Source organism: Pantherophis guttatus, chromosome 1 (genome assembly GCF_059756535.1).
Source record: "Pantherophis guttatus breed Tessera chromosome 1, ASM5975653v1, whole genome shotgun sequence".
NCBI lineage: Eukaryota > Metazoa > Chordata > Lepidosauria > Squamata > Colubridae > Pantherophis > Pantherophis guttatus.
The window spans coordinates 292,222,269-292,240,939 of NC_142063.1; the positions used below are offsets into that span (position 1 = coordinate 292,222,269).

General features: G+C 39.7%; 1 protein-coding gene across 2 annotated transcripts; it reads right to left on the minus strand.

The window, feature by feature from the left end:
• Positions 1-7,379: 7,379 nt before the first annotated feature.
• Positions 7,380-17,973, minus strand: YPEL5 (yippee like 5). 2 transcript variants are annotated; one of them, XM_034427969.3, is made up of 3 exons: positions 17,719-17,973; positions 11,303-11,462; positions 7,380-9,559 (listed from the first exon to the last, which is right to left on the minus strand). In XM_034427969.3, exons 2-3 carry the CDS (start codon positions 11,441-11,443, stop codon positions 9,335-9,337), a joined length of 366 nt encoding a protein of 121 aa, XP_034283860.1. In that variant the 5' UTR covers positions 11,444-11,462; positions 17,719-17,973; the 3' UTR covers positions 7,380-9,334. The 2 variants fall into 2 exon arrangements, with proteins under 2 accessions (XP_034283860.1, XP_034283861.1); XM_034427970.3 differs by lacking the exon at positions 17,719-17,973 and adding an exon at positions 16,681-17,240.
• Positions 17,974-18,671: the final 698 nt, after the last annotated feature.

The following is an 18,671-nucleotide window of genomic DNA, read 5'->3' on the forward strand; positions in this document are numbered from 1 at the left end:
ATAAGCCAATTTATAGAAATCACGTAGGTTTTTCTCTGTTTTTATGATGTAGTGTAAAATACAGCATGCCAAACTCAGTAAATTCAACTATCCAAGAGTGTCTTCCTTTTATTAACATGGTTTTCATTCTTCTTTAAATAGACTATTCTGTGCATTATGGACTATGTTCCACTGCTTTAGTAATAATAATAATAATAATAATAATAATAATAATAATAATAATAATAATAATAATAAGAAGAAGAAGAAGAAGAAGAAGAAGAAGAAGAAGAAGAAGAAGAAGAAGAAGAAGAAGAAGAAGAAGAAGAAGAAGAAGAAGAAGAAGAAGAAGAAGAAGAAGAAGAAGAAGAAGAAGAATTTTTGCTGCTTTCGGTCACAAAGTTGTGTCTGACTCTTCATGGACCACAACACAACGCCTCACCCTGTCCTCCACCATCTGCCAGAGTTTGCTTAGTTTATGTCTGCTGCATTGGTGATACTTTACAATCAAAGAAAAGAATAGCTGTTTTCAACTAATCCTGCCTATTTTTTCCCTTATTTCTATTTCCACTATAATTCTCCTTTTACTCAATTTTTTTTATTGTCTAAGGTTTGTCCACATGTTTCCTTGTGTAACATTACAAGAGTTTTCTATATGGTAGCTCTTTGCTGCAACTTAATGTTTATCTAGACTCCTATAACCAAATATGATATCTCTAGCTGAGTATGAATTCATTTGTTTCTAACACCAAATATCTAGAATACATGGTGGAAAGAAGAATGGATTCTCCAATTCATGCAAGGTATTGACAAACTCAAAAATCTTCAGTCTGAAAAGTCATCTTCTAAACTAGAAACCCAAAAAGTATCAAAGTAGATACATGCCCTAGAGTTTTCCTTATACTTTACCAACTCTTGCTTCTCATATCCAAGGCTAGAACAGGGAGAGAATGATGACGAGATCATATGTCAATATACTAGATGTTCCTGGATCTTGTTTTACAATTCAAAATGATCCCATGGCACATTATATTCTGTTCCTATAATGGGCTCAGAGGCAGCAAAATGCATTTAATGAAACAAGAGGGCATTGTTGGTTGGCTGTCACGAGCCCATTTGTGCTGTGGAAGGGGTATATTAGAATAAACCCCTTTGCAAGTTTGTGTTCCAGCACAAATAGAATTCTGACTGCCACTACACAACTATTTGTGAAAATTTGAGAAATATAATTCTATTGAATTGTTTTCTTATTTTATTCCTTTTCATAGAAAACCAGGTTCCCAGTAGCTGTTTGGAAATTTACAAGGAGCCTGACTACTTAGAGTAGGAAATAAAATTTATGAGGTAGATTCCTTGTGATCTCTTGTAACAGAGATTATTTTATATGATTCTGCTAATTTAGATAACTCTAGGCCAATAGACCAGAAATCTGAATTGGTATTTTGTATATACAAATCTCAAATCAAATTTGAGTATTCTTTCAAACCGTTCAAACTAATCTTCTGATCATCCACAATACCAAATAATTAACAGCAACTGAAAGAAACTTCATAAGCAGATGTCCTAAGCACTTATTACTGTATTTTCCAATGTATTTAAATATATATTATGATGCTTAATATTACTTTAGAGCAGTTGGAGTTCTCTATCTCATGGTAACAATACATAAATGGATGAGTCAGGAATTTTTAAATTATAGAAAATAACATAATGTTCACTGCTAATGCCAGAAGAGGCCTACATCCATAGTGAAATCTATCAAATACACATTGCATAAATAAGGAGAAACACATATCCTATTCTGTGGCAAATCTTAAATTATCCAGTTAGCTCTACATAGCAGAATTAGAAAAGACCAGACTATTTCTGCTGATTATCTTCATAGCAATCTCCCTAATTTTTTAAAAAGTGTTGGGTCATCTAAAAATGACAAAGAAGATTGTGGATTCCAATAATAAAAATGTTATTCCCCTGTTATTAACATCAGCTGCCTGCAATTACTGCAAGTTCAAATCTCACCAGGTTCAAGGTTGACTCAGCCTTGCATCCTTTCTAAGGTAGATAAAATGAGGACCCAGATTCTGGGGGCAATAAACTGACTTTGCATAAATATACAAAAGTATGAAGGCTATTGCTTAACGCATTGTAAACCGCCCTGAGTCTTCAGAGAAGGGTGGCATATAAATCAATTTTTTTTAAAAAAAAATGTTATTCCCATTCTGATAATCATTAAGGACATGAAAGATTATGTTAAGAGACTATTTACGGTAGATATTTCTTATATATATCTAAAATATGTACAATAATAATTTCACTCTAACAAGGGGAGCCAAATTTTATGGTTCTTATATAGGACAAAGATGGCTACAGTTAATTTTGATTGTTTAGTTAAATACTTTCACAATTGGCCTTCTTTAATTGTATTGGCAATTTTTCATACTGGCATATCATATCATGTTATATTATGAAATAAATGAAATAATATTGATGATACTTCTTCCACACAGATTCTGTTCATATATTAATAGGACCAAAGCTCTAATAACATTCAGTGACAAAGATACAAAAAGACTTAGAAAACCCAAAAGTAGCAAATACATAAGTAAGACAGTACAAATGATTTTCCCCCTTCCCCAGAGATGGCAAACATACTAGGTCCGTGATAGTGAACCTATGGCATGGGTGCCAGAGGTGGCACGCAGAGCCCTCTCTGTGGGTTCACGTGCCATCACCAGCTGCTCTTCTGGTTTCCGGCATGAATGTGCATATGCTCACCGACCAGCTGGTCTTCACGGGCGCTAGAGTGCTAGAAAACGGCCTGAAAATGGCCAAAAACAGGCATGCGTGTGCAGGCCAACTGGTCTCTGGGTTTCCGGTACTCTGTCGCATGCCACCAGCTGGCCAGCACCATGCGTGTGCCAGAAACCCGAAGACCAACTGGCCAGTGCGCTGGTCTTTGGGTTTCTGGCGCTCCGGCGCAGGCACATTCACACACATGCACACATGTTCCAGTTTGGGCACTTGGTGCCAAAAAGGTTCACCATCACTGTACTAGGTTTTAGGCACACAACTTTTAATATGCTGAAAAAGTTTTAAGCACAGATATTGTATGAACAGGATGCTTGAGTTGCATGGAACTGGGTGATTTTTTTTAATTGTCCAATTACGCAGCACGATGAGCTAGTAGATGGGCAAGCAGTCACCTGTATCTGCTATTATTGGCAGTGTGGGAAGCCACCCACCTCCTAGATAGAAGAATGAAATATTTTGAGAAATATTAAACAAGGCAGGATAAAATATTTCTCCTAAAAGAGAAATACAACTATTTAGGGAGACAGAGACTCAGAGCCTCAGTTCCCTGCCCCCAGCAGATATTTTGTGCCCATTAAGAAAGACTGGGCCATCCTATCTACAAAACAAAAGACCTTCAGATCCAGAATGATGGGATTAGGACATGACCCTTCAGGACATAATAGGACTAACCCAGGGGTGAAATGCAGCATGTTCTGACAGGTTCTGGAGAACCGGTAGCGGAAATTTTGAGTAGTTCGAGAACCAGCAAATGCCACCTCTGGCTGGCCCCAGAGTAGGGTGGGAATGGATATTTTGCAATATCCTTCCCCCAGGAGTGGGGAGGGAATGGGGATTTTGCAGTATCCTTCCCCTGGAGTGGGGTGGGAATGGAGATTTTGTAGTATCCTTCTCCTGCCACGCCCACCAAGCCATGCCCACCAAGCCACGCCCATCAAGCCATACCCACAGAACTAGTAGTAAAAAAATTTGGATTTGACCACTGGATTAACCCACTACCATGTAGCAGCAGAGCTCACTACATTGCACAACCTCCTAAGGACATTGCATCACCCTCCAAACTTCAACCAAACCTGGGAGTTCAGACAACCTATAGAGCCAGCTATGACCCCTACATGGCCTCATGGAAGTCTGACAATAGCCAATAGAATACATATTCTTGTATAGGAACAAGAAGCTCAAGTGCATAGTCCAAGAGAAGGTATTAAAAAAAACCCACTCTCAACTCCATGTAGTCAGCTGCCCAGGACCACAAACCCATGTGGTTCTGTTCATCATTAAACCATCCTTCCAATCAACCTCCATGTTTCCAGTGTCTTTCTCCGGGATTGGAACTGAACCAGATGGATATTTCTTCCATCAGCAGCAAGGAATCAACAATCTACATAGGTGTATTGAAAGAAACCTTGTTCCTCTGAAAAATTAAGTATTGCTGATTTCCTGTTGACAATAGCAATAAGAAACCAACAATCTTGCACATAATTGCTAGGGGAGTATAATTAGGCTTCCACAACCCTTCCAGTAATCTTACTTTAAACCAGTTTTCCAGACCAGGAAATGAATAATCTGTATGTAGATTGCTAAAATTGTTGCTTCATTTCCCCCCCATTGAATACTGTCAAGATTGTTCAGAAAGGTGACAAGTGTGAATAGATAAATTAACTCTAGCAATCAGCGCTGTTCTCTTTGAATTATTAAGTTTCAACAGAAGGAAATATACATAGCTCAGGGTTCTAAGCTTGCTTGTTAAAATGTCTGCCAGCAAATACCAAACTGAGAGAGTACCAATGTCTCCACTTTACAAAATCTTAAGGAGTCATTTAGACTGTGAGTTCTAGTCCTGCCTTTGGTATAAAAGCCAGCTGGGTGACTTTGGGCCAGTCATTCTCTGTCACAGCTCACCTCACAGAGTGTTGTGGGGAAAATAGGAAGGTGTGTTGGATGTTTGCCACCTTATTTGTAAAAAAAAATAAAGGCCAGTTTAATCATTTGCTCATTATAAGAATTAAAGCATTCCAGACAGATGGTTATGGAGCTTCCACCTAAAAAGATCCAAGAGAACTTGCCGTCTCTTTGGATAATTGGGTCCATTCTTAACCTACGCTGTCAAATTTTGCTTCTATTATTTTGTATTCTACACTCTTAAATGTGTGTCCTCTCTTTCTAGTTATATCATACCACCCATTCTTTCTCAAATTTAATATATTCTGCTGTTTTAATATGCCTTTAATTTTTTGTCCCTTAATCATCTTTGTGCCCTTCTCTGAACCAGCTCCATCTTAAAGCATGGATCCCAGAACTGGACTTAGCCCTCAAGATGATGTCTGAGCAGTCATAATTGAGTAGAATAATTATTTGCCTTTAGAAAACCTACTTATAATCATGTGTTTCGAGAACCACTGGAGATCAGTTAGTCCAACCAATTCCCAGTCCAAGTACCTATTTCAGCAATCCTGACAAGAACCCATTTCTTTTCTGTTTATACCTACAAACATAAGAAGTCCCTCATCCCTTAAAGCAGATTGTTCCATTGTTGAAATCTTGTTACATTTTTTTTGAAAGTCCAACCAAAATCTTTCTTCCTTGTAAAATTAAGCTCATTGTCTTGTGGAATAATTTTTGCATATTTGAAGAGTACTATCATGCCTCACAATAATTTTTTCTCCAGAAACAGATTAAATTTTTCCATTGGATTCTCATAGATTCTACCTTGTAGGCCTGGTATCACCTTGGTTGATCTTTTCTGGATATGTACTAGTTTTTCAATCACCTGAAATGAGAGCCCAAAATTGGAGGCAATTTTCTATGTACTGTCTAATAGAGAATAGAAGCAACAATTCTTAATCTTGACACTATTTTTTGATGCAGCCTAAAATAGTAATTTTGGAAGGGGCAACCACATAACGCAATGATCACAATAGAATTTTACATTTGTGAATTAATAATATTACAAATAGAACATATTTTAACTCTTGAGATTATTATTCATTTTAACATGTTAGCATTATAAAAATACTACTGTAGCAAGTCAAAACCAACTTAAAATACTTTGACCGATTTTAAGAAATATAAAATGGAAACTAGAGGTGTGCTCATTTCAGAAATTATCATCTGGTTCTCATGTACTAATTGAATACAAATGAATCTCTTCCCTTACTGTACTTGAATTAGGATCCCTTAATTCTAAACTCACAACATATATTTACAAAAAAAGTGCACCTATGTAGTAGTGCAAAGAGGTAATAATAAAATATACATTATTTGTTGTTACACATTGAACCTGCATATTCATTCTATATGGATTCTAGATTTCTGTTCCAAAACTATGTAGGATAGCATAAATGTTTATAACACTTTCAGTTTAAAAACAATACAAATAACTAGGATAGGATATGCTTGCAGGTAAATATTTTTCAAATTCAAGTATTCGGGCATGGAATGTACTTCTTTAAGTATTACCAGGTTTCCCCAAAAATAAGACAGGGTCTTATTTTCTTTTGCCCTCCCCCCAAATAAGGACTTGGCCTTATTATTGGGAGGTCTTATTATTTTAGGGGTGCAGGAGGCAGCGAGCGTGGGACTGGATGTCCCGTCGCTGCCATCGCCTCGCCTCCCTGTTCTTTGTGCCAGTTGAGTGGCCCAACATATCCCACCCCACCCCAATGGCAACAGCTGCTTCCCTTCCCCGTCTCTTTATCGAGAGGGATGGCAGGCGGGGCAGGGGAGAAGCGAGACACAGCTCCCCTTGCCATCTCTTCTCCCTCCCCTTGCCAGGCATGTCAAGCTTCTCGAACTCGCAAGGTTTTCTTTTACAGCGTGTTTCCCTGGACACAACTGTGAAGAAAGCAATGGAGCTTGAAAGGTAAGACCTGCATCCCGCTTCTCACCGACCCCACCTGCCACCCCCAAATTGCATCCCTTAAGGGGGTGGGTGGCTAAGCAAGGGGCAGGAGCCCTGCTATGCCTAGCAAGGAGTAGGGAGAAGACACAGCAAGGAGAGCCACGTCTCGCTCCATGCATCTTGCTTCTCCCCCACCCCACCTGCCACCACTCTCGATAAAGAGATGGCAGGGAAGGGAAGCAGCCAGGCTGCTGTTGCCATTGGGGTGGGGTGGGACATGTTGGGCTGCTCAGCTGGTGCGAAGAACAGGGAGGGGAGGGCATGTCCCCCATTTCCCCCTCCCCCAGCCTCACCTCATTTTATTTGCATGGCAAGCAACCAGGGGAAATGACGGGATGGCTGTGCATGCGTGTAAGTAGTTGATGGGTGGTGGTGGCTTATTTTGCGTGGGTGGCTTATATTATCAGATGCACTGAAAAGCCTGACTGGGCTTATTATCCGAAGATGTCTTATTTTCGGGAAAACACGGTATGTAGATTGAAACATAATTCTCCACTGGATGTTATTATCCGAATGTTACAAAACAGTACTGGGCAGTTTATATCTTTATTTTCAATTAATTATTGTTTAATTGATTTAATAACAAATTATTTCAACTATGTATATTCATTATTAACTAAAATTATTGGCATTATTCAAAGGCCCATTTGTAATATTTGTAATGTGAACAATGTAATTAGAGACCAGGCAGGACAAAACATACTTTATTGTACTGCAACATCAAAACACATGAAGAGTACATCAAAGACCATGCCAATGACAGATCACCAGAGTAGTAAAATAAAGGAGATATACTGAAATCAATATTAAAGACTATTCACTACACTATTTTAAGTATTCTTATTGAACCTAGCTGCAGCATACACATCTACCAGTACATCTTGTCCTTCTAAATTGCGTAATATAAATTTTTAAAAGATCAAACTAAGAGGGATGGCAAAGTGCCACCTCTGGAGTGCAAAAAATATAACCACAATCCCATCCCTCTTCAGCCTGCTACTTATGTATAAGAGACATATTTAGAGAATATAATTCCTAAAGACACTTGCAATGGTATCACTTCCTATCCCAGCCACTATCAGTGTTGTTAGGATGATTAAAGTTATTACCATTATCTCACCAACTATAGCAGGGATGTCAAACTCCTGGCCCCGGGCTGGATGTGTCACACGCTGGCCATGCCTGTTTAGCAAAGGGGGGGAAGTCCTGATATGTGATGATACCGTGATGACATGAGTTTGACACCCCTGAACTATAGGAATACTCTTTTGTATTCTTTGCTCAATGGTAGAACTTAACGAGTGCTTAGGAATCTATTGCAGTAAAGCACGTCATGTATGTCCTTATATATGAACTATTTAGTACTGACAAGAAGAGTACAAAATTGTGATTAGTCCTATAAGATTCAGCTCTTGGATTTCCAAAAACATGCTACTGAGGGAAGGCCATGCCAGCAGCAACATTTGGACACCCGTGACTAAGGAGAGTATATAGAAATATTTGCTTTGATGAAGAATCAGTACTGCAACACAAATAATTTGCTAAAGGAAGCACCAGATCATTCACTTACAAGGTACAGCCTAATGAGCTTCCTGTGCTGGTAAAAGCAGTAAAGGCCCAGCATCACAAAGATAAGATGCATCTAAGCTTTGACATCAGAAGCAGCATCTGAAGACAAATTGTAAGCTATTTAAACAGGCATGGATTAAATGCCTGAATGTATACGTGCCCTTTTTCTTCCTAGCCAGGTTTTAATGCAGAACTAAAGGTTAAGAGAAAAAAGGGAATAAACTCCAAGGTTAAGAGTAAGTTTCTATTTAAGATCAACTAAGAAGGAAAAGGAGTAACTGCTCAATCCCCATAATTATCAACATACTTTTGAACCAATGCAATAGTGTCATTTCTCAATATTTTAAGTTACGTTTGGAAAAATAGAGACATACTTTTGTCCTATTTGCTTAAACAAGTAGTAGAACATCAGCCACATGGTAAAAGTGTTGCTTAGGTAAATGAGGAATGAGAACAACTTTGGGTTACACAACGAAAGACAAGGATAGATTCCATTTCTACCAATGAACCCCAACAAGAATATGAATCAGCGGCCAGCACAAACTGGACAAAACACTGAAACCTTTTCAGCATTCTTCACAAGGTCAGAACCTCTTCGTCAGCCAGTCAAGTAAGGTGGAAAATCTGGCTAAAAATGAAATAAAAACTGAGGACAAAATAGAAATAAATTAAAAGGCATAGCTAGACTAAAATTTCCTTATGATGTTACAGGCTTTACAAACTAAAATACAACTGATTTCTCTAATAAAAGAAATTTCCAAATTCCTTTTAGATGATTTGTAGCTTCAAATGCTTACATAGCTGAGACTGAAAAAGTGTTACAGCATCCAGATAACGTTCTCTATGAATAATGAGAAAAGGATTTAAAAAAAAGAAAAATAATAAAGAAAAAGGAACATTCCACATGGAATTCTCCTTCCCTCTCTGTAGTTCCCTTTTTCCCTTTCTTTGTAGTTCATGAATCCAACGCAGATGCTAAGGTGACAGCGTATGTAAGTAAGGGTTGGGTTTTTTTGTTGATTTTTCTTTTTTTAAGTTTCAACAAAGAAAGCCTGAAGATGAAGAGATTTCCATTCAGGAGTTATCAGACGGAACATGCTCCTCAAAACCCTCGCTTTCTCGGACTAAAGCTCTTTCCAGGATAACGCGGCCTTCCTTGTAGCGCTGGCTGTCTTCGGTGGCAAATTCATATATCCACCCAAGTTTGCTGTTGCAGTTTTTGCAGCTCACATCACGAACCATATGACGGCCAGTGAGCATAACTCGGTCTTGAACTTCACTGTACTGCAGATTTACTACCTAAAGGAAGTTAAAAGGAGAAAAGCATTTGATTGATTGATTTATATCCCGTATTTCATTTAGGAGCTCAAGGCAACACTCTTTTGTCATCTCCCCACCCAGCCAAAATTTACTGGCTGAAAGTTAGTGAGCTTCCATAGCCAAAGAAGCTAAAATCTGGATTTTCCTACTAGTCAGACATCTTTCCCACTACACTATATTTTATAATATATACAAATGTAATATAAATGTATTTATTTATTTATTTATTTATTTATTGAATTTCTATACCGCCCTACTCCCGAAGGACTCAGGGCGGTGTACAGCCATGAAATAAAACACATAAATATACAAAATTTAAAATCGAATAAAATGAATTAAATAAATTTGGCTGAATTAATACCCATAATTTAAAATACCCATAATTTTAAAATACAATTAAAAATTTAAAATTTTCATTTAAAAGGGAGAAAATTTAGGCGAGGCCCGCTTGATGAAATAAAAGCGTCTTCAACTCGCGGCGGAAGGTGCGCAGATCCGGGATCCTCTGTATCTCTGGGGGGAGCTCATTCCAGATCGTCGGTGCCCCCACAGAGAAGGCTCTCCCCCTAGGGGCCGACAGCCGACATTGTTTGGCCGACGGCACCTGGAGGAGCCCTTCTCTGTGGGAGCGTACTGGTCGGTGGGAGGCTGTTGGTGGTAGTAGGCGGTCCCGTAGATAACCAGGTCCTAAGCCATGGAGTGCTTTAAAGGTGGTAACCAGAACCTTGAAGCGCACCCGGAAGACCACCGGGAGCCAGTGCAGCTCGCGCAGGAGAGGTGTTACATGGGAGCTCCATGTTGCTCCCATAACCACCCGCGCGGCCGCACTCTGCGCCAGTTGGAGCCTCCGGGTGCACCTCAAGGGGAGCCCCATGTAGAGAGCATTACAATAGTCCAGACGAGAGGTGACGAGGGCATGAGTGACTGTGCGTAACGAGTCCCGATCTAGAAAGGGACGTAACTGGCGAATCAGGCGAACCTGATGAAAAATCCTCCCGGTCACGGCCGTCGAGTGCTCTTCTAAAGACAGCCGTGAATCCAGGAGGACGCCCAAGTTACGAGCCCTTTCCGTGGGGGCCAAATGTAATATATTTGCAGTGACAACTTGCAATCATTAGATCATTACAATATGGAAAAGTTGATTTTCAACTTTTAATGTCATTCCTTGACTACTAAGTACAAGCAGCACAATAATTTTAATTGGAATTTTGCTCTGTTGATAAACACTATTATGGTAACAATTCCTCCAGCATGTTTTCTTCCCGTAATTCTGTTCTCTATTTTGGAGACAAAGTACTCTTCAAAATTAAGCAAACCATGCATTTTAAGGAGGTAGAATTCAGACCATAGTAAAGTCTAGCGATCTCCAGCAAATCCTACATATATTACAATCTGTTTTACTTAGGCAAATATAAGTACATTAATGAACTTGGTCTATAAGTTATAGTTTGTTAGAACATAAATTAATTACCACTTTATCTCCATTGTTTTACCCATTTGCTACATTCACATTTTCAACATTTTCGGTAATTGAAAGCTGACTTTTTCTAACATTTAACAAAAATCTATATAGTAACAAATTTTACATCTGAAAAGAACCCTAAGTGACTGGTACTATCACATCGTTAGAACTATTAAATGGACATTTCTGCTTCACCTAACCATATATTGCAGGAATACTGAAATCACAGTGCTAACTAGTTTTCGATGTCTTTAACTAACCTTGTTAAATAAAAAGGCTCGTCCTGTAGCTCCTGTAAAACGGGTAGATATAAGCTCTGAGCGGTTGGTCAAAATTGTGTCACAATTTGCACAGGAGAATAGGCGAGTACCACCAATATGATCCAAGAAGATGCGGCCCATTTTAAAAATTATTAGAACCCTAAAAAACAGGAGAAATAAATTGTATTAATGTTGAAAAGTCAAAGTAAAGCAAAATACTTGCAAGAATTATATTTTTAAAATGTTGACAGAGTATGTAAATATTAGTAATAACTTTCATAAATATTAATTGTGGCTACTTAAATGAACAGATATCTCCACCTTCATATCCAACTCTGTTACCATATCTATACAAAAGTATCTATTAGAAGTTGCCCTCATATTCAAAAAGAGACAAAAATCAGATGATTTGCAAATAGCTGACACAATCCATCTCCCTATGCTGCTTTTCAAAGACCAAAAAGAAAGCAAGAAAAATCACTTCTTCATTACTATTATTTATTTTAGAAAATAATCAAGAGCACAAATGTAGCCAGATTCTTTTTCCTCTACCTCTTGAATAGCCGGCTGCCCATCTGTACCACAAGACACTGTAAATCTACAATTCCATGTAGGTGAAACAGGTTTGTTGTTTCTTTACCAAAATGAAAAGTGTATCCCTCTCCTATAAACCCACATTCTTTCCATGCCATTAGCTTCAATGTTATTTGGGGTCTTCCAAGTTAGATCACAATCCTTATTCTGAACCCAGCTTGATCCATCATAGTAATTTCATTCTGTGGTTTTTATTTTGACTCTTAGTGGCCCTTTAATCATATCACTTCTGGATTATTACAAAATCTCCAATAATTCTTCATGGAACAATTTGCCTGTGACCTGTCCCTGGCCTGCTTGCCCTTGCTCTCTTCAACTGATTCTATTGCCCAATCACTGCTTGAGGGACTCCATTTTGCTAGTTTTCCCAAAAGCTGTGATTGAATAACGAGGCAAACGATCCCAAAGGGTAATCTGATCCAGTATGTTTCTGTACATTCCAGAATCCAATATTTCTGCTCTATTCCCTTCCTACCAAGATATTTTATGTAAGCAAATTTTGAAGGGGGAGGATCCCTAGAAATTCGCTTTAGTAATGTTGCTTTATCTTTGCCTTAATCAGTACCAGAGCTTCACCAAGGTTTTTGAATTAAACCGGGTATGTTTGAGTTATCCATCTCATCTCAGACAATCTATTTGAAATTGGTCCAATTTTAAGCTTTGCTTCTGTTAGTGTGCAACCCTAGGAACTAGTGACCGCAGAACTTGTCAGCACCACTTTTAAAAGTTGCAAAATGTATCATTAAAATATTTTGAGCATTTAATAGATTCTACATATTAAAATACACATAAGCAACTTAAAAATATAGTCTTATATGAAAAGCTTTAAGTTATGTGTATATGAAAAGAAAATATAATTGATACTTTAAAATATCAGAAGATTCTTTTGTTGTCCAAAGATAAAAGAACAATGGATTTAAATGAAACGAACACAAGAACAGGATGCTTGCTGCAGAAACAAAATCTTAGGGTTAGGATTTCTAAATAAAGACAAGTTGTCATGGATAATTATAGCAGTCTATAGTGTTGTATTAGAAAGTAATTGTACAAGACTATTAAATCTCTCTACGAACTTTCATGATTCTGTATACCAATATTACACTTATGTGAGATCAAACTGCAAGCCTTTGACTGGAAGGATCGTAATTGGAAAGTAGCCCCAGATAAATCTGGGTAAATAGACCAGAATAGTCTATTTACTATACTTGGAACATATGCTGCTTCTTATTTTTCCATGAGGATACACAAGAACAAAATCGAATTAAAAGATGGAGGAAGGAGACCAGGAGGAAGGATATGGAGGAAGGAAACTTTAAACTGCCAGAATGAAGCCACCTTCTTGACTTTATCATTGGCCAAAAATAAATCATTATCAGTACATCTTTTTGGTAGTAGCTGACATATCAGCAGATGGACCGGACTCTTTATCTTTCCTCATTCACACAGTGTGCTGTTATCTGTGAAGAGCTTCCACTTCAGCATATTGGTTTTACATTTAGGCACTCTCTCAAATGAATTCAGGGTTCTCCAAGTAGTATAGGAGGTCAGAGCCTTCAGTCATATCCTCCTTTAATGTTATTCCTTGCTCAATGGTCTCCTTCCTTCATCTTTTAATTTGATTTTGTTTTTGTGTATCCTCAAGAATGTTTGTTTTTGTCATAAAGCTGTTCCTAGATCTAAGTCAGTGGGCTTGGGGCATATGTCCATCTGTTCAGAGGATTTGAGGATCATTCTCTTGTTAGTTCTCTCAGAATCTGCTGCGACTTCTCTCCTGATCTTAGGTGGGGCAATGCCAGCAAGAGGATATATTTTGTCAATTGGTGTAGGTTTGAGACAACCTGTCACTAAGCGTACTGCTTCACTGAAAGCAATATCAATTTGTTACATAGGCTACTACTAAATTCCTAAGAACTTGATAAAAGCAGCCACCTGCAACTGTCAGATTACACAACTCACTGTCTACAAAGCATATAAGAGGCTTATTTAGACAGATATGCATACAAAAATAAATGTTAGAAAACAGTACAGTATATAACTTAGTTTCAGATTGCAAACATCATTCTTGAAAGGATAAATCAAGCTGAAATCTGAAAACAATCACTGAAAGCCATCATCATATGGGAGCACAAAACAAAAAATACAGCAATTCGAAGACATTTATTACAGGATATATTGTTGTATAGGGATGTGGTGGCTCAATGGCTAAGATGTTGAACTTGTCAATCGAAAGGTCACCAGAGTTCAGTGGTTCAAATCCCTAGTGCCACGTAACGGGGTGAGCTCCCGTTACTTCTCCCAGCTTCTGCCAACCTAACAGCTTGAAAGCACATAAAAAATGCAAGTAGAAAAATTTGGTGGGAAGGTAACAGCGTTCCGTGCACCTTTGGCATTTAGTCATGCCGGCCACATGGCCACAGAGACGTCTTCAGACAGTGCTGGCTCTTTGGCTTTGAAACGGAGATGAGCACCGCCCCCTAAAGTCGGGAACGACTAGCACATGTGCGAGGGGAATCTTTACTTTTACCTTATACTGTTGTAATCTAGCTATATAATTGTATTTCAGATGAGAATGTAAAACTCAATTTATAGAAAATATTCTCTATTATATTATTCCAAAATGTTTTACAATGTTTCTGCTTGTGGCCTACATTCCATTGTCTTATGAATACTGCCATCTAGATTCAAAGCTGACTATTTCATAAATAGCTTTTACGAAGAGACCAGATGGCAAAGTTGACCCCCTTGCTCAGAAAATAAGAATATTCACTTAACAAACCACTAGGGAAGGAACTCTGGTTTTGAGATGTGAAAATCTGAAAAGACATGAAAAATGATACTATGTTGTTATCATTCTTTTTTACCCATTTTCAACAAAACAAGGAATATGGAAAAACCTAGCATACTCTTTCTTGTAGAATGATGTATAAAATTATTATTGATCTGATGTTTTAAAGGAAAATCACTTGCCCATTAGCACTTTTCAATTTATGTTTCAGCCACATGGTTATCTTATTATAAATTGAGGTTCAATGTATAACTGACCCCTTCCAACTCTATGGTTCTATTCTTTAACAAACTAAAAATAAAATCTCTCATATTTTAAAATTACAGTGGTTATAGATTGAAAAAAAATACTAAATATCTATTTTATTTCTGTCTGGTTTTATTAATTCAAAAAAATTGAATTTAAAGATTATGAAAGGGGCCAATTTATTGTTCCATAATTTGCATAACTTTGGTTAAAGAATTCAGGCTTAAGTAACTATGTGTTTTCCAGAACAAATATATGCAATATAATCATATAGAGACAATTGGGGAAATTCACTGCATTGATATTAACAGTTCAAAGCTACTTGTGCCCAAAGTATGAGCACAACCATTAATATAGCTGGATTTTACATACATTTGTAATTTTTATAAATTAATGTGATTTTACATTAATCCCACCCATTCCAAAAGTCTATACAGACAATTTAAAATGATTAAACATCCTATCAGGCATGAAGACCTGATACTATAGAAAAGCCCAGTTAATTCAGATGCTTAAGGCTTAATTCACTGACCACCTTCAGAGTATTTCAGGATATAAACCTCTCCTCATCATTCTTTGTCTGGATTTGTTAGATTTATTTATTACCATGAGGTTTTCCTACTTACACATATTTATTAGCAAAGAAAGATATGTCTTAGGGTTATTTTAGAGAAGCACTCTTTTAAAAACATATTTTAATACACTAAGAGAATGGACTTAAGAAATCTATGTGTGTGTTTGATTCATGCAACATTTTAATTATAAAATGACTATATCTTTATAATTAACACAGACAATTAAACACAGTACCATCAACATAGTAATTAACATTCAAGTCTAGAAGCCAGAAGATAAATTCTAGTCCTCCTTAAGGCATGAAAGCCAAATCGTGAGCTTGGGCCAATTACTCTTTTAGAGGGCATTGTTTAGGGATCGGTATACATTGTTATTCCTTAAACAAAGTATCTGAACAAATAATTTTAACGCAATTCTACTATATTAGGACAGCAAAAATCTGCTTTACTAGATAAAACAGTACAGGTTCAGTTTTTACAAAAGTGGACTATTGAATGAATCGAGCATGGTTAAAATCTGTCTTTTTCACCCAGCTAATGCAAACTGGTGGAAATACAATGATCAGGCATTTCGAACCAAATCAACTGCTAGAGAAATTTTTAAAAAAGGGAAAGAAAAGCAGAATTGTCTCCCGACAGCTTTTCCATCATGTGAGCAGCTGTGCCACGAATCTTCCCACCAATCACCAGAGAACACTGCAGGAGTTACTTCTGCCACTTCCGCCAGAAGAGCCAGAAACCCAAGACCCATCCCGACAGCCCAAAGGGGGAAGAAAAAATAAAATTAAATTAAAAAAGGCAGCCTGAAATCTGGTCACGTGCCTCGCAGCCTCCAATCGGCAAGGACTCTGCCTACTTCCTTGCCATGTGAGAATGAGGTGAACCCAGATGATTTGACAACACAAAAAAGGAACAGCTGACAAAGAGACCAGCAAGGCCTCCTGTTGTTCTCACCACACAGCCAGATAGGAAGGGAAAAAAGCAAGCTTCTTTTGACACAACAGCCGAGTTAGATTTAGAAACTTTTACATTCAGGAACCTTTTATACATGTATAGCTATCGAAGATGGCAACAGGGATAAAAAATTATATCCGTGTCAGTGAAGTGGCTGTATTGGGGGGTGGGGGGGGGGGAGAACGAGAGAAGACTCAAAACAAACATCTTAAGTAGGAGCATACCTCAGTTAAGCGAACTGCAGCAAGCCTAAGAATTTGTATGACTTTTCGGAATCAAGAAAGACAAAAATAAGCCGCACCAACGCAGAGCTTAAAAGTGTTGCTCAGAATAAGGCGTAGGCGTGCAAACACAAATAAAACTGGTTTCCTTGCAGGAACACCCTCAACAGTTGTCCTAGCTGGAGGAGGAAGCAATGGGAGGAGGGGAAAAAAACAAAAACAGGCGCCTCCAATGAAAAAAAAAAGGACAAAAGCACCCGCAACCAACACAGGCTCTCTTTAGCCCACACCGTCGCAATCACAAATCGGGGCTCGCACTTTTTTGAGCCCGTTTTGCCGCAGGAAAGCAAATCCTTCCTCGCGGCTCTTCCTTTGCGGCGCCGAGTTGCTGAGGTTCAGAGCAGCAGCCCAACCGCGGCGGATCCAAGGCTGGGCAGCTGAGACGGAGAAAAAAACAAACAAAACAAAGCAGCCCTTTAGCTGTTGCGGCCGGAGGAGGAGGGAGGAGGGAGGAGGATAGGATGCAAGGGCGGCGGGCTGTTGGGGGAGGCGGCGGCGGCTGTGAGCCGACACACACGGGAGGGAGCGCGGCTTCATGCCATATTGGGTGTTATTGTGCCATAAGTGAGTGTTATTGTGATAATGCGAGGGCGGGCGGGGCCAGCCCTGGGGGAGGAGGAGGGGGGGTTGCTGGTTTGGCTGCTGGGAAAGGGGCAGCGCGAGTGAGGGAGGCGAAGGCAGGAGGGGGGAGCGGAGGGGCAAACAAACGGGAAGGAGGTGGAGAAATGGGGAGGGTGGGGGAGTTTGGGAGAAAGAAAACAAGGAAGAGGAGCGCCGGAGTGCCCGTCGCCGAGCAAAAAGAGCGAGCCCGGGGAGGGAAGGGGATGCGAGGAGCCCCGAAACGAAGAGGGGAAGAAGCTCTGCAAGGCCCCGGGCGCAGCTCCTTCGGCCACTGGCTTCCCCGCCCCCTCCGCCACCCTCTCTTCCTCCAGCGCGTCTCCAGAGACCCGCAGGAGCAGCAGCAGCAGCAGCAGCCATTACCTACTAAGAAGTGACCCTCGACTCCGCGGCAGCCCTGGACTAAAAAGAGGTGGGGGTGCAGCCAAAGAGCCGCCTCGGTGCCGGGTACCAGCTTTGCTCCCGAGCGTCGCTCCCTTCAACTCAGCCAGGTTCCACTCTCCGGCCCTGGCTTGGCTCCGCCCCCGCTCGGCTCCGCCCTCCCCGGGAGGAGCCCCCCCTCCCTTCCTTCAACTGTGTCAGTCGTGGCCATGCTAAGCGGAGGGCCGCCTCCTCTCTGAGCGTGAGCCACGCCCTCCGCTGACGCGGCTCGAGCCTCGCACAAACATTGAGGCCACGTGGGGAGTGGTGTGGGGGGGGGGCGGGGAGGGGGTGTTCCTTAAAGGGCCGGAAGCTGAGAACCGAGTTCTCTGGGAAAGCGATGCGTTTTTGCCTGGTCGGATCTTCCCCTTCGATCCTCTTTGTTTGGGGGAGGGGGGGGTTGTTGCTCGTCGTCTGTGAAATTATTTGTTTTGTTCCTTTCCGTATAGAGCCAGAGGTCTTCAAACTTGGCAGCTTTAAGACCTATGGACTTCAACTCCCAGAATTCTCCAGCCAGCTTGCTGGCTGGAGAATTCTGGGAGTTGAAGTCCACAAGTCTTAAAGCTGCCACGTTTGGGGGCCCCTGGTGTAGAGAAATATTACTGAGTTCCGTGGCACAAGGAAAGGAAGGAAGAAAATCCATTCAGTACAGTTTTATTGTGGGAAAAGAAAATGAAGACATGAGGTCTTAATTAAGTGTATTCATTCCTAAGCAGAAAAAAAGGCCTCGACTTAATAAGGCACTGCAATGTACATGGCTCGTTCTACTGTCTGCTTACAAAAACAATCATGTATATCATATGTTTAATTGCAATAGCCTGGAGAGTTGCTGCCCTGAAAAATAGATATTACGTCATCGTCTCAGAGGCTTTGTATGGCTATAGATAATATCGATA

What these genes read in the sequence shown, in the direction of transcription:
- YPEL5 (XM_034427969.3), bottom strand. Translation starts at nt 11,443, where the DNA reads ATGGGCCGCATCTTCTTGGATCATATTGGTGGTACTCGCCTATTCTCC. An exon ending in GAGCCTTTTTATTTAACAAG is followed by an intron (nt 9,560 to 11,302) that starts GTTAGTTAAAGA and finishes AACTTCCTTTAG; the next exon opens with GTAGTAAATCTGCAGTACAG.